The 26,032-nt window shown below is 44.4% G+C and overlaps 1 protein-coding gene across 1 annotated transcript; it reads right to left on the bottom strand.

The window, feature by feature from the left end:
• Positions 1-1,802: 1,802 nt before the first annotated feature.
• On the bottom strand, positions 1,803-26,032 carry CBX7 (chromobox 7). Its single transcript, XM_081929214.1, has 6 exons — positions 25,633-26,032; positions 23,285-23,328; positions 17,910-17,975; positions 16,867-16,933; positions 15,861-16,197; positions 1,803-12,310 (listed from the first exon to the last, which is right to left on the bottom strand). The coding sequence occupies exons 1-6, from the start codon at positions 25,699-25,701 to the stop codon at positions 12,153-12,155; spliced, it is 741 nt and encodes a 246-aa protein (XP_081785340.1). The 5' UTR covers positions 25,702-26,032; the 3' UTR covers positions 1,803-12,152.

Raw genomic sequence — 26,032 nt, 5'->3', positions numbered from 1 at the left:
GCAGAGCTTGCTTTGTTTTTCCTGCCCCACCCTCAACTCTGCAAGATATCCACAATACAGCCAGAATGTTGGTTTATGTCTTGAACTGCTGCAAGCTGGCAGCTGCAGAAAGCCTGAGATTCTTACTCCAGTGCTCTTTGCTACAATAATTCTTTAGCAACGCCGCATACGGCCAGCTGTTGAAATCTCTTTCAGTTATGATACTGGTCCCCGGAGATCTGGCTACAACTCTGCTTGTGAAGTAAGTTTAGAAATCAATGCAGTGTCTCCCTCTTCATACCTCCTTGTGTTCTGAGAGACCAGTCAATGGGGAAGCTTATTGCAGCAAGAGGGTGAAGACAGCTCGGCTTCCTCACCGGCCCACCCTGTCTCTGCCTCTTGGCTCCCTTCTTATCCAGCTTCCACTTCTGCCTCCGATTCTGGACTGCTCTCTGCCACGGCCTATTCCTGCTCACTAAACCCTGTTTCCTCATCAGCTTCTGACACCTCCTCCTCCCAGTCTTCCCCCTCCGACCACTCATCCTTGTCCCACCACCAATCCCCTGAGCTCTGAGCCTTCTTCCCTTGGGGGTTCCATAGCTGGTACCTCCCACCATTCCTCTGCATCCAGCCAGTCCATGACAGCAGGTTAGGACTGGGACTGAACCAAATAGCTGGGTATCTTTTTTCAGCCCAAGGGCCACATTCCCTCATAGGGAACCTTCCAGGGGCACAGCTAGAGGCAAAAAATGGGCAGAGAATTTTTATTTATTAAATTCATATCCCACCCTTCTTCCCAAAGGAGTCTAGGCAGTAACTAACACAACTCCATGTCAGCAGACTGTATTCCAGCCATGTAGAATCCAGCAGTTTTTCACCTCTCTACTCAAGCAAGCAAGAAGCAACCACTACAGTTCAAGGCCCCATTTGTTGTTATTGTTGTTGTTTAGTCGTGTCCGACTCTTCATGACCCCATGGACCAGAGCACGCGGGGCACTCCTGTCTTCCACTGCCTCCTGCAGTTTGGTCAAACTCATGTTGGTAGCTTCGAGAACACTGTCCAACCATCTCGTCCTCTGTCATCCCCTTCTCCTTCTGCCCTCCATCTTTCCCAACATCAGGGTCTTTTCCAGGGAGTCTTATCTTCTCATGAGGTGGCCAAAGTATTGGAGCCTCAGCTCCAAGGCTCCATTTAGAGCTATGAAAAGCACTCTTGGATCAGGGCAGTAAGCCATAGTGGGGACACAGTCTTGAAGGTGCTGCAATTGCCAGGGGATTCAATATGCAGCAACCTGAGGGTGTTCTGAATACAGGCACCCCAATTGTGGAACTCTCCCAGCCTTGACACAGTGTCTTATAAGCTTTGATGCCCAGACAACTTATTCAACTTGGGGTTGAGTCCATGTTGTCTCATTTTGCAAGCTACTATTTAACTGGGTATGCGCTCTGGCCTGTTTTGCTGTTTCCTGATAGACTGTGTGGCTTTATAGTGTTTTATCGATATTGTACCCCTCTTTAGGATTCTTTAGTAATAAAAGTTTTATAAAGTGAATAAAAATAAGTAAAAGAGAAAGTGAAATTCCAAATGCTACATAAGAGAGCCTGAGAAGCTGTTGGTTGTCTGCACACCCAGAGGTCAAAAGTTTCTCAACCCTGGTCTAGTCACTCTGGCTGTGTGCTATTCTCAATATAGTAAAAAGAGTGGAATGGGCTATTTTTATATATACACACCCACACATATACCACAGATGCTTCCAGAAAGAGGGCCTAGCAAAGAACAACTTCAGACAATAAGAGTTGAATGAAGACACAGAAACAGGATGTTAGTTAAATGTCAGTTCTCATTTATTTTATTTTATTTTAATAATCTTGTTTGCAACATTTACCACATAAATCATCTAAATAAATAGATGCTGTACAGTCTCTTAACCATCGTCAGTACAAAAATAAAGCTGCACGTTGAGTCAATTAAAACTCGCTCTGGCCCTCCCATTTGTATTACAATCTCTGTTTGCATCAAACACTCACTCACGCACAAAAAGGCATTAAAACTTTGATATATGTCTGTATCTCTTAAATTTCGTTTGGAATTTTGTTCCCTCAGCCCCTCCCTCCCCCAATACATTCAGTTAGTCTGTACAAAAACATAACAAAAACAAAGAACTGAGAAGCTCATTCTGTGCAAAGGAAGCTTTCGTGTGCAAAGGTTTAACTTGGGCGTCACGTCAAGAAAACACCAAATTGGATTTCAGGCCAAAAAGGAGAAGGGAAAGAAAACCACTGAGCGCACACGCAAATACACACACGGAAAAATTCAATATTTTTTTTTAAAAAAGCAACACCTCAGGTCGGTTTCTCTTTTCCCACCCGTTCATAACTACTTTGCTCCTTTCTAGCTCCAAAGAAAACAATACAGAATCAAGCAACTAACTCAGACTGAGAGACCAAACAGTGCAAACGAGGAAGAACATAGCTCAGACACCCCACCCCCCTCAACAGTATATGGCAGCCCTCAGTAACCTGGTGTCCTCCAGATGCTTTGGACTACAACTCCCATCAGCCCCAGCCAGCACAGTTATAGTAGCCAACTGCTGAGGGCAGTTGTTATGGACAATATGTTTACCACTTTTTACCTCAAAGCATACTTTTGTGCCTCAAAACGACTTGCGTTATAAATATTAAAACCAAATATAAAAGCAGCAAGAAGGCCTAAAGTGCTCATCCAAGAAGATATCGATAAAAGGAACAAATCCTACTTGCCTCACTCAAATGGATGAGCACCAATAGCTAGTTACACTCCCAATTATGAAGCAAAAACCTAGGTAAATAAGGTGTTTTCGCCTGGCACCTAAAAACAGATAATGGCGTCAGGTGTGCATTGCACAGAGGGTTGACAAAGGGAGAGGCGTTCCTTGAGGTATTGGGGTCCTGAACCACATAAGGCTTTGTAGATTCAAGCTATCACTTTGAACTAAGCCCAGAAATTAATTGGTAGCCAGAGCAGTTATGCCAGGATTGGTGTTATGCGCTCAGCCCTGATCAGACAGCTACAGTTTCCAAACTGTCTTCAAAGGCAGCCCCAAATATAACACATTGCAGTAGTCTAACCTAAGGCTACCAAAAGATAACAGAAACTAGTCTAGAAGTTGTAGTCCTAAACATCAGGAGGGCACCGGGTTGGCAAAGGCTGATATATGGACTCCTTCAGAGATAGGTACTTGGCACTGAAACAAGCCTCCTAACCTCATTAGCCAATTATAATGCCCCCTTTTGATTTCCTGTAAGCTTTCTACTTCATGGTATTTCCTTAACCCCCCCTTTACAAAATGGGTCACCATTTAATACAACAGTCGGGAAGAAAAAGCTGCTGCATTGCTTACATCCCACCCTAGAGCTTGACCTAGCCCCACAACCCTAAAAAGCTGTTAAAGTGCAATTTATCAAGGGGACGGGAGTCTGAAGAGATGCATTAAAAAATACATTATATACACATACTTATAAATGGAAGAGATCCACAATGCTGCATTTGACTGACTTGCCCTAGGCCAGAGGGATTGATACTGGAGGCAATTTTATTGCTGATGCCTGGAAAGTGTGGCTAGCTTTTCATAGAGCTGTATGTAATCCTAAAGGGGGAATATTATGCCCTCCTTGCTTGGAATGAGGAGCCTACGGTAAGAGTCAGCCAAAGCGTGAAAAGCTAACTGCAAGTCGTGAAGAGGAAGTTTAAGAGCAGCTTTGTGGCCTAACGTGACTACACCTGTTATCTTGCCAGATGCCAGAAGAGAGCACCAGAGAAATAAGCATTTACAGTGGAATCCTATGCATGTTTCTCCAGAAGGAAGTCACGCTCTGTTCAATAGGGTTCACTCCCAGTTAAGTGCATAGGGACTGCCCTTTCCTGTGCGCTTCAGGCAATCTGCAAACTGGTTTCCAGTCAATACACAGGAAACCTAAACAATCTGCATTACAGGCAAGTGCAACCTGTCTGACTGTGGGGTTGGTCTGGAACCCAACCGTTACTGGTTTTCCCCTCTACCTTAATTCCTGGTACACTTTGTCACAGGACTATTCATACTGTGACAGTGTTGAGATAAGTGTTGAGGGGTGTTTTGGCAGCAGTAAGATCTGTATTTCCCCCCCTAAAAGGGATAGATCAATATTTTTGATTCATCATATGAACTTCGGTACCAGAACAGCATTCTCCTCTTCCTCAAAGATCTTGTTTCACCTCCTTTTCTCCCATCAATTCTGTTGGTTTATAAGCTTCAGAAGAGGACAGTACCCCATTCTCACCAAGCAGGCAAGCTAACACCAACATGGATTTGAAGACACACCTTTCCCCACTTCTTAGGACTCATCAAAACCCAGCTTTCACTTCTGGGCTTTGCATGCTTTGTGGTAATTTTTTGTTCAGAACATGTTTACTATGTTCTTCTATATGTGCAAAATTTACAGTGTTCAATATCAAGAGGAAGAGACAACGGCTGCCTCTTCCAAGAAAGTCTCTTATCATTAGAAAGGAAAACCTGATCCACATCTCACCATTTCTTCACATGCTCACATCTCCTTCCACTTCTTAATGGATTGCTACACTACAAGAATGGCTATAGCAGGTTCACCATCCCTACTTTATACAGTCTTACGAAACCAGCAGCATAAACTGTCTTATGAAACTGCATACAGTTTCCTTACTTCTTTGCTCTATCATAAATTTTGGCTGAAGATGCACCAATACCTGAAGGAGCATCAACTTCACTATATAACCGCTTATGAAATCAACTCTTTATAACCTATATAATATGGTTTCACGGGGGGTGGGGTGGGGAGATTATCTTTTGTACAAGTGAAGTACCATCAAGAAAACATGCCACTGGAGAACATCAAACGACAGTGCACATAGTTCTCCAACTTACGATGCATTTCATTTTTAGATAAGAAACACATTCCTCTGTCTACTGTGTTTCATCTTTTCTCTACATCCACCCACATCTGCCATTACCTGTTCCCTAGTATAGCTTCAAGCCAAATGCTTTTCTGGATTAATACTCACACACCAACATGGAACATTACAAGATCCCGAGCTCTCTCTAATGTAGGGCATCAGAGCATATTATGCACATATAGCATTTATACACAGTAGTTACATTAATTGAAAATATGGCCCCCTTTCTACACCTCTCTTCTCATAGGAACAATTGTCCACACACCAAAAAAAGGGTAACAAGTTCATGGCAATGCAAGGGGCATAAGGAGAGTTATGTAAACACCGGCTGATAGCATTCATCATACTGTGTGAAGACCCATTATATTAGTTGACTTGAGCCCCTTAAGTCCACTGACTTCAGCAGGTCTATTCTGGATGTGACTTAGTAGGACATCACCCATTCATAATAACTAGCCTTCCCCAACCTGATGACCTCCAGATGTTTGGGGCTGCAACTGTCATCTACCTCACCTGGTCAGTGGCCAGGTATGGAGAGAGTTGTATGCTAGAACTTCTGGAGGACACCCAGGTTGGGGAAAACTGCATAAAATGCAATGAATTTATTTAAAGGAAGTTTGGTTTAGACTCATCACTTTGGCATCACTTGATATAAAATGGGTTGTTTTTGCCAGGAAGGGGTTTCCTATTTGTAACGTTACAAATGCTGCACGTTACTGAAGTGATGCAGTCCAACCTCAACAGTGCAGCAAGGACGTTACTAGAAATGGAAAAGAAAACAACTGTATAACTGTTTCGGAGATTAAGAAAAAATACTGCCAATGGACAGTTCCTTGGAATGACCCAAGGGCACTCTTCATGTATCAGAATTTTTGAATTGGTCAATTTTTATGCCATGCATACTTGCCAATCATAAACACACATACAATAACAGTAATTGTTTGTAACATCAGCACATCCCTATCTATCATTCTATTGCCAGTTAAATCAAGAACACTACAGATGTAACTTGTCTGTAGTTAAAAAGGGAGACAATAGTACTAATACTATTGGTACCAAGGTCAGCGCCCTGGAAGATCAGCTCACGTACCTATGTACAAACCTGATACAAAGCTTGGAACTTGCTTCCGCCATGTATGTTAATTCTCTAAAGTGCCATAAAAGTTAGTTGCTACAGACCAGGGATGCTGACCCTCCAGATGTTGGGCTACAATCCCCATCTTTCCTGACTACTGGCCATGCTAGCTGGAGATGATGGGAACTGGCGTCTAACATCTGGATGGCCACAGATTCCCCATTCCTGCTATGGATGAACAGTCTTACTTCTTTCAGAAGTCACCAGATGCTGCTGCGAAGCTTCTTTAAAAATAAACTGAAGGTGACTAGCAAACTCTTCCACGCATTAAGTCAAACGTCTATTTCCTCGTCTAGATCTTTGAACTGAAACGATGTACAAATTACTGCAACGTATTTTGGCAAGGTGTACAGCGTATGGTTTGTTTTAACAACTAATACCCTGCCACAGTTTTAACAGAGAGAGAAAAGGGGGGGGGGAGAGACTGCAGAGCCATGGCAACCATGAACCCCACTGCACACAGTAAGGCATTTTTGCAAGGAATGAAAGATAATTACAGCAACACCCATGAAAACCTCCTGCAAGGTAACACATCTAGGGCTGGCGTTACCAAGGGTTGCCAGCTGCCACCACCCTGGCAAGCCTCCTTTGTGTAACTGCTGTGTGGCACACAGAGATGCAACAGACACAACTTTTCCCAGCATGAAATGCAGAAATCTGCACCTGCTGAATTTCTGCCTATCACACAGCTGTCATACAAAAAGGCACAGGAACCCTGTTTGGAAGGGGGAGGGAAGAGAAGAGAAGGCACAAAGCCTAATGGCAAGTCACTGGGCACATGGGGGGAAAATCTAATGGGGCAATAAGGTTACATAAAGTGCAACCCACATAGAAAATATTGCTTTAAAGAGCACATTTCTGGGCTCTTTTTACACATGGCATATCCTCAGGGGCAACTCAGAACAGTCACATATAACTTAAGCCAATCTTATAACCAGTGGATTATAACCATTGGGACCATCCAATTTCAACTGAATATTATAACCACCTACTGGAGCCATGCAAATGCTCAATTTAAGATGCACATGCTCACATGTACAGGATTGTAGTGGATGGGCCCATTTCCCCTTGTCGTGATATTCAATTTGTTTGGTTAAGGAACAGGTTTTGTTCATTTCTATTCCCTAAGGTTTACAAAGCCACTAAGGTGGGTCAGGGGGACAATGCTGCCTTCTCCGCTTCTTCAGCATTCGCACACAATTGCCAGATAAGAACTCAAGCTACACACTGCTTTGGAATTGTGTTATCGCACCAGAATCAAGACTTTTTGCTCCTGGTAATTAGAGAGAGACTCCCTGACCAAGGTTGAAAAGGGAGAGGGAGAAAACCCTGCACAAAACATCTTTTCACTAGCAAAAGCAACACTGTTTGAGAGGACACAGACTTGTATCACAGAGCCAGCCACAAGACAACACAGTTCAAACCATCAAAGAGGGAGGGGGGGCAAGCATCCTTTTTGAGGCCGACAGCCCAGCCCTTCACATTTACTGAGAGAGATGTTACACATCCATTTTGATAAGCCTTATTTTCACAATGTGGCCTTGGACCACAGCATGAGCTTTGAAAAAGGCAAATCATGCCACTGATATCTAAGGAGAGGTGAAGTGCCTTTTTCCAACTGAGTTTGATCCTCTTAAACTCAGCCTCTAACAGCTGTAGAAGTTCCTTATCACTCTCTTCTGGTGCACCCAACATGGCTAGAAATGGTTTCATGCAAGGACAGATGTCAGTGACCAATTTTTTTTCGAAGTTACAAAACACACACACTGGAGACAGAAGCAGTTTCTTTTTCACTGACTGCTAGGGCTGACTCCTATGCAAACCCCTATAGAAACCTTTTTCTTATTATTAAAGTGGTGGCAGGGAAGGAAATAACGTTTTGGATACAGGCCTGGGAAGAGACTGAGGGCACACCTGCACTTTCGTGCAGACATGCACAATTTTGTCAGCCATTCTCTATCCCTTCCACAGAAAACCCTGACAATGGCTAAAGAATTTTCAGTACCCTTATTAATTCCTAGGATTCTCTGAGGGAAGTGAGCCAACATATATTTGGAGTGTCCCCATGGCCTTTAAGGAAGAAACAAAAGCGCCAACAGAAATGGAAGTCACATAACAATGCTTGCTTTCTGCTGTTTAAATTTAGTGAGATGGGGAAACACCTAGGAAGACGTGGCTTTCCTTTTGCACAGCAGATTAAAGCAGAGCACGTCACAGCTGCAGCGAGCTTCCTAAACTCTGTGGAAAAAATGGGGCCAAGACTTCATAGCGCTTAGAAACCCAATATTGTTTTAGATTTAGATTTAATTGTTTTAGATTTAGATTTAATTACCGGTAAGTATTGGTTTATAAGTACAATGTGCAGTCAATTTGTATCACAGCAGAAACCCATGGAGGGGCGGAAGGAAGTCAGAGAGTCAAATTGAAGCAGTAAAAATGATGTGACAACTGGATGTTATGAAAAATGGGGGGGGGGGAATGAGAGAGAGACCCAATTTTGTTATGCAAGTATTGTAGCCCAGCCCTTTATGGATCAGAAACTATACATGGAGTTGACCTTGAGTTGCCAACTTTTCAACTGACCCCTGAAGCTCTGCTGTTTGATCTGCAGGAATTTAAATGGGAAGGATTTTATGGCACAGAGAAGCCTTTCAGGGCATTATTGCCTGCTAATTTCTGCAGATCAAGCCACTGTTAAGAGTCACAGCTTCAGAGGATGGTGAATAAGTTGGTACTGGTTGCCAACCGAACCCATGCATTCAGATCCTGCAATATGATCTGCTGATATGTCTCAGTGCAATAAGTACCTGATGTTGTTTTTTTTAAAAAAATGAGGCCATTTTTTCATTTCTGCAAAATGGTCCATTAATGTAATATAGACCTACCAGGCCCCCACTAGAGACAGCAATGGGCGCAAAAACTTATCAATTTCAGCAGTGGAAATAACAATGTTATCCTCAAAACACTTGAAGTAGCCAAAGCTCCCATGAAACATGAGGAGATCTATAGCTCTAGCCTTTTGGTGGATTAGACTAGAACCTAACTAAAGAAATCAAATTTGGGGGAAGTTATCTCAACCTATGCATACACAATAGTAAAAAAAAACACAAAATGCCATTTTTATCTGCTTCTAGTTTCTGGGAAGAGCCTGTCCAGCCCTCACATTCTGTTCAGGCCTCACATTAAAAAGAAATCAGCACCGAGTCAAGCTCTTGCATCACTAACATTGTCTGGAAAGTGGAATATTTATAGCCAGGCATCCAGATAACCCAGATGTCCTGGTATTCTGCAGCCTGATGGAAAGACAAAGACGAGGCCAGCATAAACTGAGGGACCATGTCCAAGAAGCCAGCCCCCTTCTTTGTTAGCATGAATAGTTTGAGATAGCATGATTTATACCTTCAGACCCAACAATGACCTTTCTCCTTTTAACAGCTCTGGAACAGGAGAAAATCCATAGTGCTTGCACTACTTTTAAAAACAGACACTATTATCAAGGATGGGAGGTGACGCTCTTGCACAGAACTGAAGTGTTCCTCCAAAAACTGGTTTCGGGTCTGTAGTGAAAGATTTATTGCAGGTATCTGGGACTAGAAACTCCACAGGGTGTTAAATTCAGCTTTCACAATCTCTAGAGATTAATGTAATTTCACACACCTAGGGGAAGAAATGTTCTTTGTAAGCTAGACGATGAGGTCAGTAAATAAGATCATCGGAAGGTGCACAGCATCATTCTATTGCTCCATCAGTTTCTCTTTCACCTCCTAATTCCTAAACAAGTCGTATATGCAGATGTCAGTCCCATTCATTTCAGTGGGATATAAACTGAAGTACCTGTGGCTAGGATTGCAGCCTTGCCTTCTAGCTTGCCATCCTCACTCTCTGAAGGAAGATAAATTTTGTGGAACTTTCCCTTTTGCTTAAGTAAACTTAAAGGAGCACACAAGCACAAGAAAATATTCTAAAGCTATACAGTTCATAGATACCACCATTCCTTATATTAAAAAAAAGTCACAAAGAAGTCCAGCACAAATTTCAAGGCATTGAAGTGCAAGACAAGGCTCTATAGAAGTGCAAGCAGCTTCTCCCTGGCAAAGGCTAAGATCTTCACACACACACTTATTTGTCAAGAAAACCACACACAAGCATCAGAGGCTCCAGTGTTGAACAAGAGAGATAACATCAAGGGCAAAACTGAAGTGGAAGAATTTTATAAGTCTCATAAACATATCTCAACCCCATTCCCTTTCGCGCCAATATTTCTGACCCCTTACTTTGATCAGACGGGACAATATTGGCCAGTGTCCTTATCTGCTACACTACCAATTCAACAAGGCAACAGCTACAGTTCTTCTGACTCCACAAGGAAGTTCTCACTCTATCATCACTTCCACTTTTACCCACCCAAAGCCCCATGCCTCAAGAGATATATGAAGCCAGTTTCATGACAATGGGCAGATAATGGAAGTCTACAGCAAAGCTTGAACATGGATAGAATTTTATGCAGCGTTTCTCTAGTATCCTGAGCCTGGCAAACACAAAACCAGAGAGATTCCCAACTACCTCTTGGAAGTTGGGAATGCCTTCACCACCACAACTGATAACGAGATTAAATGTCCAAGTGGGGCAGGCTGAAGCAGTTGTTTAAAATTAACAAAAAGTCTTCCAGCTATTTATATAAGCAGAATTGCAATCACTGGGCAACTCCATCTGTATGCATCCAAGAACGGCAAAAGACGGGCATGTAAAGCTACAGTTCATTACCGGATAGCCGTAGTGGCTTAGTTCTTACACACCACATTATTCCATCAGCCTGCCAGAGGAACAAATATCTGCTTCTCATGTGGTTATGTTTGTTCCAACAGGGGTTCAGAGGTTTCACTGACACTGCATGCGTGCTGATGCACACCTCGCCATGACCCATCATCGGTCCTGTGGATCCTCCACACAGGACACAATCATACTTTGCTCTGGGAGGATTCAAGCTTCCTAGGTCCAACTGTTTGCTAAGAATCCCTGCACATCTGCCAGAGAACCATTGGGTGATGCACATTGTAGAGCAGCCTCCCCATACCTTGTCCTCTCCAGATGTTTCAGACAATGACTCCCATGATAGCTGACCACTGGTCAAGCTGCGTGAGGCAAACAACAGTTGCAGCCGAAAACATTTGGAGGGCACAATGTTGGGGGAGGCTGTTCCAGAGCATGCTCTCAGTGGGTGTGCAGTGATAGTCAGACCTGGTAGGATTCACTTTACCCCCTACTTAAACCAAATGTAATTTGGCTGTGCACAGAGAGAAGTCAATGAAGACGTTCCCTGGAGTGACACAACAAAGCAAGCCGGAGTACAGGAAGTCTCCCAAATGTATAGCATGTGTGGAAGCACTGTGGAGGCCGCATCTTGTACAGTACAGAAAAGGGAGGATGCCTCAAACATGGGAACCCAGCCACCCAAAGGAGGGGGACCACTGCTTTTCACAGACACCACTGGGAAGTGATGAAGTAAAATCAACTCTGAAACATGGAAGAACACAGGGAAATTTGTATTTAGCATCTTCCTCTTTTCTGAACATTCCCCGGGTCCTTCCTTCGATTGCAGATATGCTATAATTGATATAGGGAAGGGACATTTTTCCAGAATGCACTGTGAATAAATGTCTTTGCCAGTGAAAAGAGCTTCCACTTCCCAAATGGACAAAGCAACAACACATAATATCTATATACTCTCTCTGTGTCTTTATAACAAATGAGGAGAGAAAAAAATGTACAGGCACCCCCACGTTGCCTTCTTTTTTTTCCTTTTTTTTTCTTTTTTTTGCTTATTTGAAAGGGGAGCAAGGGAAAGAGAGAGCCAGTGAGATCAACAGTCGAAATAAAACCAAAATCCTCTGTAAACATTTGTGAAGGAAAATTTCCGGATTTTGCTTGTTATATAATTAAATCCACCCACCCCTAGAAAAATCTGATTGGGAGCACGGCGGGGGGCGGGAAAACACACACACGCACACAAATGAAAAACGAAAAGGAAACCGAAATCTTCCAAGCATGAAGAAAAGAAAAACGATGAAATAATAATAATAGAAAAATGCAGATTCAGAATGGGATGCTCCTGTCTCGGAAGAAGCCCTCTGCCATTTGTGCTTCTCTGAAAGTCACGGTAATGGAGTTTGCTGTGATGTCCGTCACTGTCACTTCATTTGGCGGCAGGGCGGGGCTCCAGGAAAGATTGCCTTCTGCTGCCTCGGAGCTCACTGTGGAAGAGGAAGGAGGAAAGAGAACAGCATGTGAGAGGGAGGGGGAAATGGGAGACCAATAGGAATCAACAATCTTGTTCTTATGGAACAGGCTGGCCAACTACGAACTGACGCAAATGGGGGGGCGGAGCAAACACACAGTCACAGACCAATAAATATGTGGCCTATGCAAACCACCTCAAACCCACTTTACAGGCTATAGGATTGAGACCTGCCCCCACCTGCTTATTCACTAAGCCAGTGGTTTTCAACCAGTCTGCCATGGCACCCTGGGGTGCCTTGAATGATGGTCAGGGCTGCCGCAGGCAACAATGGCCTCTGTCCCTCTTCCCTTCCCTCCCTTCCTCTGATGCCCTCTCGTGTCTCTGCCTCCCAAAAGCTTGCACAGATGTTTGTAGCAGCAGCTCTGGCTACAAGCTCCCCATGTGAATGGTGCCTCTGGGGCTGGCCAGGGGGTGCTTCCCAGGCCCCTGTGGGGCAGGGCTAGGAGGCACCTCTCTTTATGGCAGCTCAGAGACCAGGGGCGGCTGCCTGCAGGACTCCCAAGGAGGCTGAGGGAACACTCCACAAGGGAGGGTGTTTGAGAAAGGGTGGGAGCTTGCCAGCTCTGCAGGCAAGGGGTGACATAACTGGTCAAGGGAGTCGTGGACCCAAAAAGGTTGAAAACCTCTGCACTAAGCAAATCCTCTCACTTAAAAGGGATATAGTTTGGTATTGGGTTTATACTGTGCAACAAACCAAGGAGATATTTTCCAGATGCTTGTTATATGAAAAAGGAGAATTTGCCACAGAAAAGTTAAAAGGAGATGCTGTGCTTTCCAAATCCCTCAAAATGAGTTTCCTTTTAGTGTCAAGTGGGAATTTACATTTCCTCTCCTCCATAGGAGTTTCATGACACATTTATTTACCCAAATGGCCTCATCAACAGCTGAGAATGAGGGGCCCGCTTCCTAGACTTCTCATTTGGGACCTTATACATAAAAAAGCAGCAGCAATAATCCCACCCCCATGCCAAAAGAGATACATGGAGAGGGGAGGGAGGGAGGCCTCCATCTTCTCTTATTTACCTGTTCTGCACCCTCCTGTCCCACCTGGGAATGGAAAGTGGGCCCTTTAACTGGGTATTCCTGGCATCTCTCTCGGATATCTGAGGTGTGTCTACTCTCACCTGAGAAAGGCTCCATTTCTCCCCGACACTACCCGGGATTCCACATGTGTGCTCACGTTGAAGGGAGAATAAAAAAAATAAGGTTTACATTTCTCTAGTAGAATTTGTCAGCTACACCTCAAGGGGCTTCACAATGAAAGCTACAATGGAAGGCTCCAAAGTACCCCACAAAATGCAGCAGCCATATTGTGTTATTGGGACTTGAGAAGAACTAGTCAACATCTTGGCTTGCAGCTGCAAGTAATCAAAACCCCACTTTGCTCTATCCAAACCAACTGTGCAAAAAGTACAAATATCAACACAGATGGACACTCCTGTCAGATGTCTGTTTTATTTATTAGGATATTCATATACCACTATTCATTTTTTTTAAAAAAAAATCAGAGCGGTTTACAACCATCATGCACAAAACCCTATAGAAAACCATATAAAGCTCTAAAAGCAGAGGTCAAGTAGCAATTACAGAAGGGTATATTTTCTGAACTGCAACAATGAGCTTGGCAGCATTTCTACCTCCAGGGATTATCTTCTGCTTTCCCCGCCTGTCACTGTGGGGAACCGCAGGCCGAGGGGGCCAAATGCAGCCCTTGAAACTCCTCCCAGGCCACACTCCTTCACTAGCCCTGCCTCACGCCCCAAGTACCCCCTCCCTCCACATTTATTTATAATGAAACATAACAAAGTATAATAACAGGTGTCAAATAAAACAGCAAAAGTATGAGAGACTATCTAGAACTAAACATATAGGAACAAACTTCCATACCAAACTCACACATAATTAGTATCCCAAGGTCCCTACATTTTCACTTTTAAACAGTTTTTTTTTTAAACGTAAGTTTTCTAGGCCTAAAGGTTGCAAAGGTAGGCTTTACCATCTACAGACAATGCTTGTTGAAACTTTAGAAGCTACAATTTACATGCACTTGACTTCCACAAGTCCTTCTTGGATGGGCAAAGCTCCCTGACTAGCAGATGTAAAATAAGTTATTTTTAATGAAGCAAGTTTGCTTTATTTGCATATATGCAAGTTGTAGAATGAAGATTTCTTGGCACATGATCCAGTTTACCACAGGAACATTCCCCCCCAAACAATGGAGTCCATACAAACCTCCTGGTGAGGATGGCACACAGGGTTTCAACAGTACCACGTAGCCCTCCAAGCAATGCATGGGTGTGAAGATCACTGTAAAAGCTCTCCAACACGAAAGTGTTCCTCTACTAAAAATAGAGGCTTCCTATATACACTAGGAAATTTATATGCATTTTATACCAATCTAGGCTTTCCTTCGTGAAGCCCAATTGATGTGGTTCAGCTGAGGGTGTGGAAACCGGGGAAGGAAAGGCCACCAGCCCAAAGACCAGACCTGGCTCCTTCCAAATACAATTGTACCTTGGTTCTCGAACACTTTGGTACTCATACGTTTTGGCTCCCAAACTCCACAAACCTGGAAGTGTTCCAGTTTGCAAACGTTTTTTTGGAAGCCGAACATCTGACACAGCTTCCGCTTAACTGCAGGAAGCTCCTGCAGCCATTTGGAAGCCGTGTCTTGGTTTTCAAATGGTTTTGGGAGTCGAACGGACTCCCGGAACGGATTAAGTTTGAGAACCAAGGTACCACTGTAATTTTTTGGGCCTGAGGCGACCTCAGCACATGGTTCTGGAAGGGTTTGCTACAAGTCCACCACAAAAAATTAGCTACCCCCAGTACAGATTGATCTCTGTTAGATATCCTTTGAGATACCCACTAAACCACTTTACATATGTAGCATAGATATACACCCAAGAGACCACAGGGAGGTGGGGAGAAACTTCTCTACCAACATGGCTTCTTCTTCTTCTGTGATGGTCACCCACAGTAAGAACCCAGACAAGAAGTGCATTCACAGGCCAGCTGTCATTAAGAAGCCGTGCAGAACACCAAGCCCGAAGGATGACATTAAACGCTTCCTATTGTGGGGATTTCAATCTACCCTTGCGGTTTTGGCAGGAGAGACCCTGCACAGACCCTGCTGGTCTGCCCGGACTAGTGAATGAACGGCATGGAAATGAGTGCCAGTGTCAAGTGGTGATAAGATTCAGAGTGTCTACTAACCAAACACTCAGGGTTGTCTCCATCTAAGCCACACGCAGCTGAAATCAATGTACTTGACTAACCTAAGCCCATTGGTTTCAAGAGGTCTGCTCCAAGTAGGACTTAGCTGGGAACAATCCTAGATCTGAGATTTTCCCCTTCAGGTCAACCTGCAGGGGTAGCTGGCAAACAAAGGGTTAACCCCAAACAGCATGCACGGTGTGCAACAGTTAAGAGAGGAATTTGGATGCCCAAGCAAGTGAGATGAGATGGGCTCTACGTAGCTGGGGGTATCTGCCAGCGCTTACCTTCTTTGCTGGCAGGTTGCGTGGCCTCATCCCAGTCGCTGGGGGTCTGCCTCTCCTCCAACACCACTGGCTCCTTCAGGAAGAACTCCCGCCGGCGGTTCCGATTCTCCAGGCTCGCCATGCGGGTGAACTTCTTCCTCGAAAGGCGCAGGTACTTCTGGTTCTTGCTCTGCTTCCGAAGCGGGAAGGGCAAGACAGTCGCTCCACTCTTCTCGGGCAACTCGGTCTGCCCTCCCTTGGCTAGGCTGTTTCCTCCTCCCCCAAACCGCCGTGACAGAGAAAAGCAGAGTTTCTCTTTCCCTTTGTGTGCGCTTCGCAGGTCCATGCTATACAGCCTCTGCAAATGGAGAAAAAAAAATCACAATTCTGCCCCTATATTTCTATGAACACCTGTAGCCATAGAGCCATAACATCCTTGAAGAACTAGCTCAATATGCTCTTCACCTTATGATATATGTGTACACACACACACAAACATATTAATAATAATTATTTACACAGAAGCAACAAAACTGTAATGGAGAATGATCAACAGGACCAGAACACATTAAGCATTGCTTTTAACACACAATAGTGTGCAATGCATCTATCTGATGGGAAAAATTAAGCCAAACTAGAGATCTGTAGGGTAACTTTGCCTGAAAATGCGTACGCAGCAATTCTTACATTTTAAGGGAAAGTATTTTGTTTTAATCATAGCTTCAAGATTTGGAGCTGGTGCGCTGTGTTCAGAACCATTATTTGACATTATATGAACTGATTGTTTTGGCCTTGGTGGTTGGGGATGAACTTTGTGTTTTTTCTTCTTGTTATGTTTGCTTCTTTTCTTTGTCTGTCAGCCGCTTTGAGCAATACCTTTGTGGAGGGACAAGCAGGGCATGTATTTTCAAAATAAATGTAGAAGTACTTAAAATATATATATATGCATGTAGTGGATAGCTGAGTTGGTACAGCAATGCTGGGGCTTAGGAACGGACAGTGTCATTCAACAAACTTAGTCCCTTACCTGCAGCAAGAGACGTTTTGGTTTGGGGCCTCTCTTCCTGTAACCTGAGGCGCGATCTTTCTCTTCCCTGAGGAGACAGAAGATACCTAGCAATTCCATTTGTTAACACAGCAAGAGCACCAACAAGGCCACTTGTTGATCCAGGTTATTTAAGGCATATCACAGAGCTGCTGCTTGTGCAAATACAAATCGTAGTGGAGAAGGGGGAGACTTTCATTTGGCTTGGTTGGTAGTTGGAGCTGTTCTTTCCCACCCACAACCTAATTCAGCAATGCTTAACTGAGTCGATACCTACCTGCTATACAAGCAGCAACTGGGATCGACAGTTCGGTGCATGCAAGCACACAAGAATACACAAAACCCTACCTGATGGATATCACAGTCTAAAGCCAGCTTAGGCTGCTGGTTTCACCACTAAGCATTGTTTTATGGTTCACACACAACGGGAAGCTCTGGTTAACTGCTATATCCTGCCTTATTTTGTTGCGGGTTCAAAGGGTGGAAGTGAATGGCAGGAAAGGGACTGAGTACATTCACGGATAGCTTGTGCATACCCTACTTTAGCAAGTCAGGATTTTCAGCTTAGTGTTATGTGCTAATGCAACCAATGGTAATTCCCATTGGGCTAGGTAAGATACTGATATTTTAGACCCTAACTACACATTATGGGAAAACACATGGCTGCTGCTGGCATACATCTATCCAACATGGGTTGGTGGCACGCATTGATTTTCCTAGTAACATGCAGTCCAGGCAGCTAGGAATATTGTCATTTGTTTTATTACTGGGCAGGTGAAGAGGCTGCAGCATATTCTGGGAACTCTTCACACTGGGGTGCTCTCAGGTAATTGAGCCATAGCACAGAAGCCTCAGTTCAGCTGGGTGCCTGCTCTTTAGATTAGAATAAAGAGCTTGATTGTTAGCTCTCCTTGCCTTGACAGGGGAAGAGAGAAACTGTCGAGCCAAACTGACCATGCTAGATCTCTTTGATGCAAAGCCTCTTGTTTTAACCTCTCCCCAAAATAAAAAGGAAATATTCTTACTTCTCTTCATAAGCCATCACCAGGCGAGGGTCAAGAATGTGATCCTCTGGCTCCCATGTGCTGTATCTAAGAGGAAAAATGTCAAGAGAAAACCATCAAATGGTTTCTGGTCAAGTAGGGTGTCGCTAGCACTGTCAAAGTTCTAGCACTTTCCCCCTTATCAACTGGAGACTACAATCCACTCAACAGCTGAAAAATAAAGTATTTGAATTTCCCACCCAAGGGTTCTGCCAATAAATTCTTGAAATAAAATTTATACCATACCCTGGTACATGGAATGGATCAAATAAGTGACCGTCCTTCTTTGAAAAAAGGGGATCATAAACTCTCTGTTCTCAGTCTTAAATCGGCCTGTTGCAGCCAACAGAAAACCGGATTCCCACAAAACGTCTCCTATGCAGAACCCTGTGCATTTCACCAGCTTATTCTTTCAATGGCAGGATCTTACTAGGCTACTAGATTTGGAGACGCTACAGTGTTTCTTGCCTGCGTCGTTAATGACTTTAGAGCTGTGAAGTATGATTCATTAAAGTTTTTTTTTAAAAAAAAAAGAATTCAGAAACTGATCTCTGAACACATGGTACTTTAGAAGTATTTTTACCCTTCCTGTCAATCAACTATGGTTCCTGAAGGTGGCATAAAACTTAAAAACCAACACAAAATACAATACAAAGCCACCCAGCAGGGAAGAGGAACAAATTCCAACCAGGAAATCGGGGGGGGGGGGGGAGATCCTCCAGAAAATCATCATCATAGGATTCAGGCAAGCAGGAAGATGGCAGGGGAAAGAGAGAGAATGAATGAAAGAAAACAAACAAACACTGTGACCACATTTCCTGTGGTGGATACATACATAGAATGGTCCTCTGAAGATGATTTAAATGCCCAGGTAGACATATGTGGGAGAAGGCCATCCTTAAGATACCCTAACCCATATTGCTTTTACGGCAATTAAAAAATAAATCAAAGCTAGCCTGTTGAATTGTGCTCAAACTATAAGACATTACAGTTTCTATGAAGACACTACAGATTCTACAGTGTACTTCAAGTGACTCACCATCATCAACTTCTTAGCAATGTATTCTGGGCCAGTGGATGCTTCCAAACCTAGCAGCTCCATGTACAGTACATTACTGTAATCTAACCTGGATGCCATCACAGAATTACGCAATTGCGCGCGCGCGCTCTCTCTCTCTCTATATATATATTTATATAGTACAGCAATGCTAACAGATGTTTATGGCTCACTGTGATGTGCAGAAGCAGGCCAGTGTGGTTGCAAGAGGAGAGGATGTTGCAGATGTTGATGGCATCAAGGTTAAGTTTTTAACACATTAGGGAGGTGAAAAATCTTCAGTAGTAAAAGTTATTTTGAAAAGAGTTAGAGAAGAGCTGCTGTTTATGCCACAGGTATAATTTCTTCTAAATGATACACAAAATGTGTTAAAAAAATATATAAGAGAGGGAAAAGGTGGGGAATGTGTTAATAGCTGTTAAAGTGCTTATAGCAAATAATTCGAGATAGCTTTGGTAACTTAGTCACCCCATATTATCTTGTAAACCAGTAGCAGTTTTATGACTGCACTGTGGAAAGGAAAAAAGTCTATGCAGAGATGTATGATGAAATGGCAGCTATTGATATTTCTTTAGGTACGAAAAACATTCTGCAAACAGGGTTTATGCTTTAAAGAAAAACTGTATATATAATATACACAGACAGGGTAGCAGTCAATTAAGTTTGACTCCGAAAGCAGACCTATGGAAATTAATGGACTTAACTTGGACATGTCCATTCATTTCAGTTGGGTCTACTTGAGTAGAACTTAGTTGAATCCCACCCATAGAGACACAGTTGCAGCAGCTACACGTCAAGGTAAGCCATAAATCATTTCTCAGAAGCCAGCTGCACACAGCTGCTCCTCCCTGCTTCTACTGGGGAGAAACAAAGCATGATCCCTTGTTCAAACCTGGCGCTAAGCCATGGATTGTGGCTCATTTCTCTCCAGGACAAGCAGGTTAGAGCACAGCAGGCAAATTTGGAACAAGCCACAGTTTATGGTGTGCACTGATGCCCAAACCAGGTCAGTGGGATTGCAACAGAAGATAATGTTGGTTTCCTCCACGTTTACTTTTCTAAAATAATAATGAGATTATCTTTCTGCAGCAGTAAATAAATAAATGCAAAAAACCTTCCATTCTGGTGACCTGTCAAAGAGGAAGGATTAGAAGATGAACCTCAGAGGCAGTGCAGGATCAGGACCAGAGAGGATCTCAGCTTTAATCCTAACTCAGGAATTGACTTTCTGGGGGCCCTTAGGCAAATTCCCATCTCTCCAAGTTATCACAGCTTTCTCTTGCCAAGCTGAAAGGCAGGGTATAAATATTTTTTAAAATAAATAAATTGCTCAGCCTTGATTTTCTCCTGCAATGTGAAATGGAAAAAAACCCAGCGGCTGACTCCCACATGCCTGCCTTGCAGCAGGCTATTCTTTCCTTTTCTTTTTTACCTGCCCTGAGGCTTTAGGGAATGAGGTGTGATGTTAAATAAGTCAATACATTTACTTCAGAAGATGTCTCTCACATCCAGCTCTCAGGGGAAGGGCAAGGTTATAAATAGCTTACATCGCCAGCTTCGTTTTCATTAATTCTTATTCAGTCCTCATCATTAGCCAAGCTCTACCTCCCAGTAAGAGCTCTTCCTCTGCCCCTGCCATCTCCCTTCCAGCCTGTTGTACACCCAAAAAAAGTTACCACATCAGAAAAATAAAAACTCGAGCTGAGCAAATGTTGTGCTTGCTTTCTACCTCCTTGCTGCACAGAATTTTGCCATTTGTTTTAAGCTGCGAGGGAAAGAGAGGCTAAGGATTCCTTACAGAAAGCAGCAGAGCTGGCAAGCGTTTGGGGTTGGGGGGAGAGAAGAAGAGTAACGGATAGGGAATGTATTAGATCTTTTAAAAAATGTCCTATGGGTGTTGCCCATTCCTCTGCAGTTTAGCTTCTTGCTTGACTGCAGTGAGAAAACACTGCATACAGTATAGAAAAACATTGCAGCTCGGCACACGTAGACACTCTCTCTCTCTCTCTCTCTCACACACACAGAGAGAGAGAGAGAGAGAGAGAGAGAGAGAGAGAGAGAGAGAGGCCCGACTGCAGCAGAACTGCAGACCACGCATTCTGGAAAATACAAGTCACATGATTGCCTTACTCCCCCCCCTCCCTCCCCTTCAAACCCAAGTTGTAAACAAGCTGACTCAGAGCCATAACCCTTCAAATCCCTGGCTCTGAGCTCCTATGGGTGGGGCATGCAGGCCATTTTTTATTATTATTAAAAAATTGTTTGGAAAAGGCATCCAGAAAATCGGGAGGAAAGGAAGAGAGTACAAGCAGGGAAAAGACTGGGGAGGAGAGAGGCCAAACAGTTTGAAGCATAGCCATTTGCCTGCTTTCTTCAAGCCACAGTAGAACTGGCACAAATCCGGGAAGGGTTATGGAGTAAGATGGAACGCAGACACACAGAGATACTATGCAGGTATCAAAAGTTGAGAAAAGATGAACAGGAATGTGTTAGGATGAACGGGTGCAGAGATGGGGGGGGGGTGCTGTACATTGCTCGTTGTTTACAACATATTCAGTGGCAATCAAGAAAATGAACATAAAATATTTGTAGCTGTATTTTAAGCACAGCTCTGACCTTCATGTTCTTAAAATAAATTATCGGTCAATCTTCAGAATGGTTTGTTCATTTATTAGTGGATCTAAGAAGCCCTTATTTTTTCAGTCCTAGGAAAAGCTATGAGCTCATCGTATCCTTATTTTAGCGTTTGTTTCACCATGCAGCTTGAGGGTGGGGGGAGACAGAGCAGTGGAAGACTGCTGTGTGGAACTTAAAGAGTGCCACTGAAAAATAGTGGAAAATCACCATGGATTAGGAAACAGCAATAGTACACTCCTCTCTCTCCTTAAATATGATGTGACTAACGAATAAATCCAGCCAAACTCTAATTTGAAGCCATCTTGGGGGAAGTGTTTAGCTAATGAGCTTGACAACACCATGTTGTCAGCAGCAGCACACATTGTTAATATGGAAGACAGAACGTATGGTCAGGACACAGCTCTCTTCCTGGTCCAAAAAGGAATTTTTTTTTTTTTGCTGTGGCTACACAGAGAGCTCAGAGCGAGCAGGAAGGTGGATACCCTCTGCTCTGTTTTTGCAGAGAGGCTATATTCTTGCAAGTTATTAGAATTGCAACTGCTGGATTGCATCTGACATGAACAGGCACTTAGCCCCTTCTCAGTTATTTCATTAAAACGGGGTGGGGGTGGGGCTGTGACCCTCTGGGTGCTGCTGAACCACAACTTCCACCATCACTGGCCATGCTGGGAGAGCTGGAGTCCCAACAACATATTGGAGGGCTTCAGTTCCCACATACCCCTGCATTAAAATATGCAAGATACTACTCTGCCCGCACTATAATCCCACATGGGTAGAAGAAAGGAGATGCCTCCCTATTGCAATGCAGTTTCCTCGGGGGAGGCATTAACTAGCAATAAACACCAGGCATCAAACTTGCAGCTGTTTAAGTGATAGTGGCAGGTACTGCCTCATTCAAAAGGAGGGGCGAGGGGAGCATTATGCAGCCAAATGTATGTTAATACCTCACCGGAGGTTTATTGACAGGTATCCACAAACCCACTCAGGGGCAAATGCACCCAGCCTGCTCTAGACAGCAGCGCTGTAAAGATATATTGCAGTATTTTGCAGCTATGATGAGGAGCCTTATTTTCACTGCAGTTTTCGATCAGGTGAAAAAGCAGCGCTCCTTCTCTTCTTCATACAGCCCCCCCATATGAGAGGTGACTGTGCCCCTCTCCCGAGTCCTCTGTACGCACCAGAGAATGCTGCAGAGAAGGGGACATTGCTACCGACCACAGATAATGGCTTGGTGCTAAGCCAACATTTGTGGACCCCTGTTTACTGTTCTGCCCTTACTCTACTGGAGTTGAAGCAAACACAACGTACTTCTTCCTTCCTTAGATCTGCATCCCGTGCTCTCTAAAAAGACTTGAAGAGCAACTATTTCCTTGGGACTACTCCTGTGGTTTCTTTTTTTTTTAGAAGACTTAAGTTTAAGGTATCTTTAGGGTTCCAGAGGAAAAGGAGCCACCTGCTAATGAACTGTTTCCATCACCACTCCAAGGATACGTATTTGAAGAAAATGTTTAAGAAATTAGAACTCTTGGTTAAATAGGGCCAGGAAGGGAAGTAAGGAAAGAATGGTGTTCCTTTTGGAATTGGGGTCAACAAGAAACAAAACACAGAGGACAGATAATTAACACAAATGCAGCTTTACAAATATATATACTCCAGCACTTACTTGGGGGGCCATCCTTTCCATTTCACAAGATATTCCACTTTACCCTATGGGAGGGAAAGGAGAGACAAAAGGAAAAACAAAATCAGTAACTGAAAAAAGTAAAGTAAATTGGGTTGGCAGGATGTGAACCATAATAAACCCCTTCACAAATTTCAGCTTGTCCAATTCCTCACACTGGAAATTTAAGCATCTCCTCACTGAGCTACATCCCCAGGTAGGTTTGCCATGCAGACCTAAGCAATGGCCTTTTTCAAGAGGGTCTTCTTCCAGAACGATCAGCTAGAAAACATATACAGAGACCCAATAGAAAGACGAATCAAAGCATAAACACGCAATTAAGAAGGAATGCTTAAGAAGTGGAAAGAAAAATATCCTTTTAAAAGACATTCTGAAGGATCCTGCTGCATTGCTTGCTCGATAACTGTCTGCCTTGCTCTTCTCATTCCCTCTCCTACGAAACACCTCTCTCTTGGCACGTAAGCTCTCTACTTACAGCATTCTGTAATATGATGGATCACATGTCATCTTCTAGATGGTCTATAATCTTATAAAAATGAATGGAAATGGAGCATGTGGCTGGGCTATAGGAATGGTTCTCAATGTCACAGGCAGACCTATCCAGGTAGCTGCTAAGGGAGGTATCATTTCCCACTCCACCCTGTTTACACATCTTCATTGACCCACAATAAAGGATGCCAGCCTACCTGTCAATTTAATACAGAAGGTTTTGTTCCTCTACTGCATGATCAGCAAGCCAACCCTAAAGTGATGGTTTCATTTCCTACCATACATGGATGGATAAGGAAGGCAGGGGGAATAAATACTGAACAATCAGCAGCGTTCAGAGATTATAGGCGCTCTGAGCTAGTATGATGTGATACGGTTCTTTTTGGCCCTGTGACAGTTGTTTCCAAAGTGCATAACTCACCCCCTCTAGGAAGGACTGTGAAGATGCATAAGAGCAGAAGGACAAAAAATGGGGAGGGGGGGAACCCACCACCTATGATTATCATAAATTTTAAGTATAATGCTATTTCCATTTCCAGAATGGGTTGCCTTAACTTGCAAAAGTCAAGGGAAGGTTCCTAACCCTCTGGTGTGAAATTATACATCTAGGGATAACAGCGCAATCTTAACCGTGTCTGCTCAGAAGTAAGTCCTTCTGAATTTAATGGGGCTTACTCCCAAGTAAGTAATGTTAGGACTGCACCCCAAGTCACCCAAATGTCAAGATGTTCACAGTCTCTCAACGTACAGGTTGTTTGTTGAGCAAGCCCTTCATACAGAGAGATGGGTGGTAGTCATACTTCCCATTGCAAAACAATGGGCTGGCGGCCCCTAAGAAATTGATAGCACAGAGACCCCCAAAAGGCAGATAAAGCATATAGTGAATTGCTCACTTGACATGAATGGCCTAAACAACAAGGCAAAGCTCTGACAAGAACACCATCAAGTCCATGCAATAACACTCAGATGTTCCAGCGCCCATCTCAAGTTTCAATCATGCCTTTGGTGCCAACCGCCATATATTTAAAGCTGGCAGGGCTTCCAGGAGACCCAACCCGTTCCTCTTTCCCACAGGAGTGGAAATGAGGGGAGTGGAGGAAATGGTTCAAACTGAGGAGTAGGGGCTTTGAGAATGGGATACCCGCTAACTCTTAACGGGCATGTTGGATGTTTCTCCTCCAGGAGAACTCCTCCTACTGCAACACCTCCACTTTGCTATGGGGGCAAGTAAGGTTCCAAAGTGAACCTAAGGGTGTGCAATCTAAACGCACACTTGCCGCTGACCTGGGAGTAAGCCTTGTTGAAGTCAATGGCATTTACTTCCCAGTAGAAACAGGCAGAGCAACACTGGGCGAAGTCATGCCCCCTGCGTTCACCCTCCAGCAGGGGTCCCAAGTGGTGGAAACCATTCGTGCCAATCACCACGACTGCCACACAACCTGGCCTGGAGCATGACAGCCAACCCATGCCCATGCCTTCAGGGGAGGGAGAGTGACAAGGGCTTCACTGCCGCCCCCTGGCGGCGGGATAACGAGACGCTCCGCCGCCACGCCCCCCTTACTCGCACCGTGGCATGCGTATGAGATGTGGGGCGTGGGGGTGGGAAGCATACGATGCCGAGCTGTTACTTACAGCACCACCACCACTCCTAGAGGTTTCTCCTAGGCGAGGAGGAGCCGCTTTGACCCCTGCCTAGGAGTCAGTCACCTAGATGAGGCTTAGAAATAGAAATCAAAGCGGGGCCCGCGTGCCTCCCTCCTACCTATTTGACCGCTGTTTGCAGCCGGAGTAGTGGGGGGGGGGGAGAGAACACGAGTGGGGAAGACGCCAGCAAAACCCACCTTCCTTATGCGCTTCTTCCTGATGCTTTCCACCGCAAACACCTGCTCCCCGATAGCGGAAAGCTCCATACAGGGAGAAGACGGCGAGGAGGAGGAGGAAGCGAAGGCGGCTGCTCGCGGATTCAGCGCTGCGTAGCGCGGGCTCCTGATTTTGCTGCTGTTGCTGCAGCTCTCGCGCTTACTTACTCCACACTCACACGCGCGGCGGGGCGGGGGGGGGGAGGGAGGGAGCGAGATAGAGACGCACGCACACCCCTCGCGCGCTCCGGCACGCCGCCTCTAACGTTCCATTTTAGAACCTGCGCAACATTTTCCCAGGCGCGCGCGCTAGGGAGAGCAGCGCCCCCGCCCTCCTTTTCTCGCGAGCGCCGGCTGTCAGCAAGGCACTGAGCGCACGGAA

This window comes from Podarcis melisellensis, assembly GCF_964234715.1.
Source record: "Podarcis melisellensis genome assembly, chromosome: 10".
In the NCBI taxonomy this organism is placed as follows: domain Eukaryota; kingdom Metazoa; phylum Chordata; class Lepidosauria; order Squamata; family Lacertidae; genus Podarcis; species Podarcis melisellensis.
Note: the sequence above shows the minus strand (reverse complement) of the source record. Positions and strands in the feature narration are given on the sequence as shown.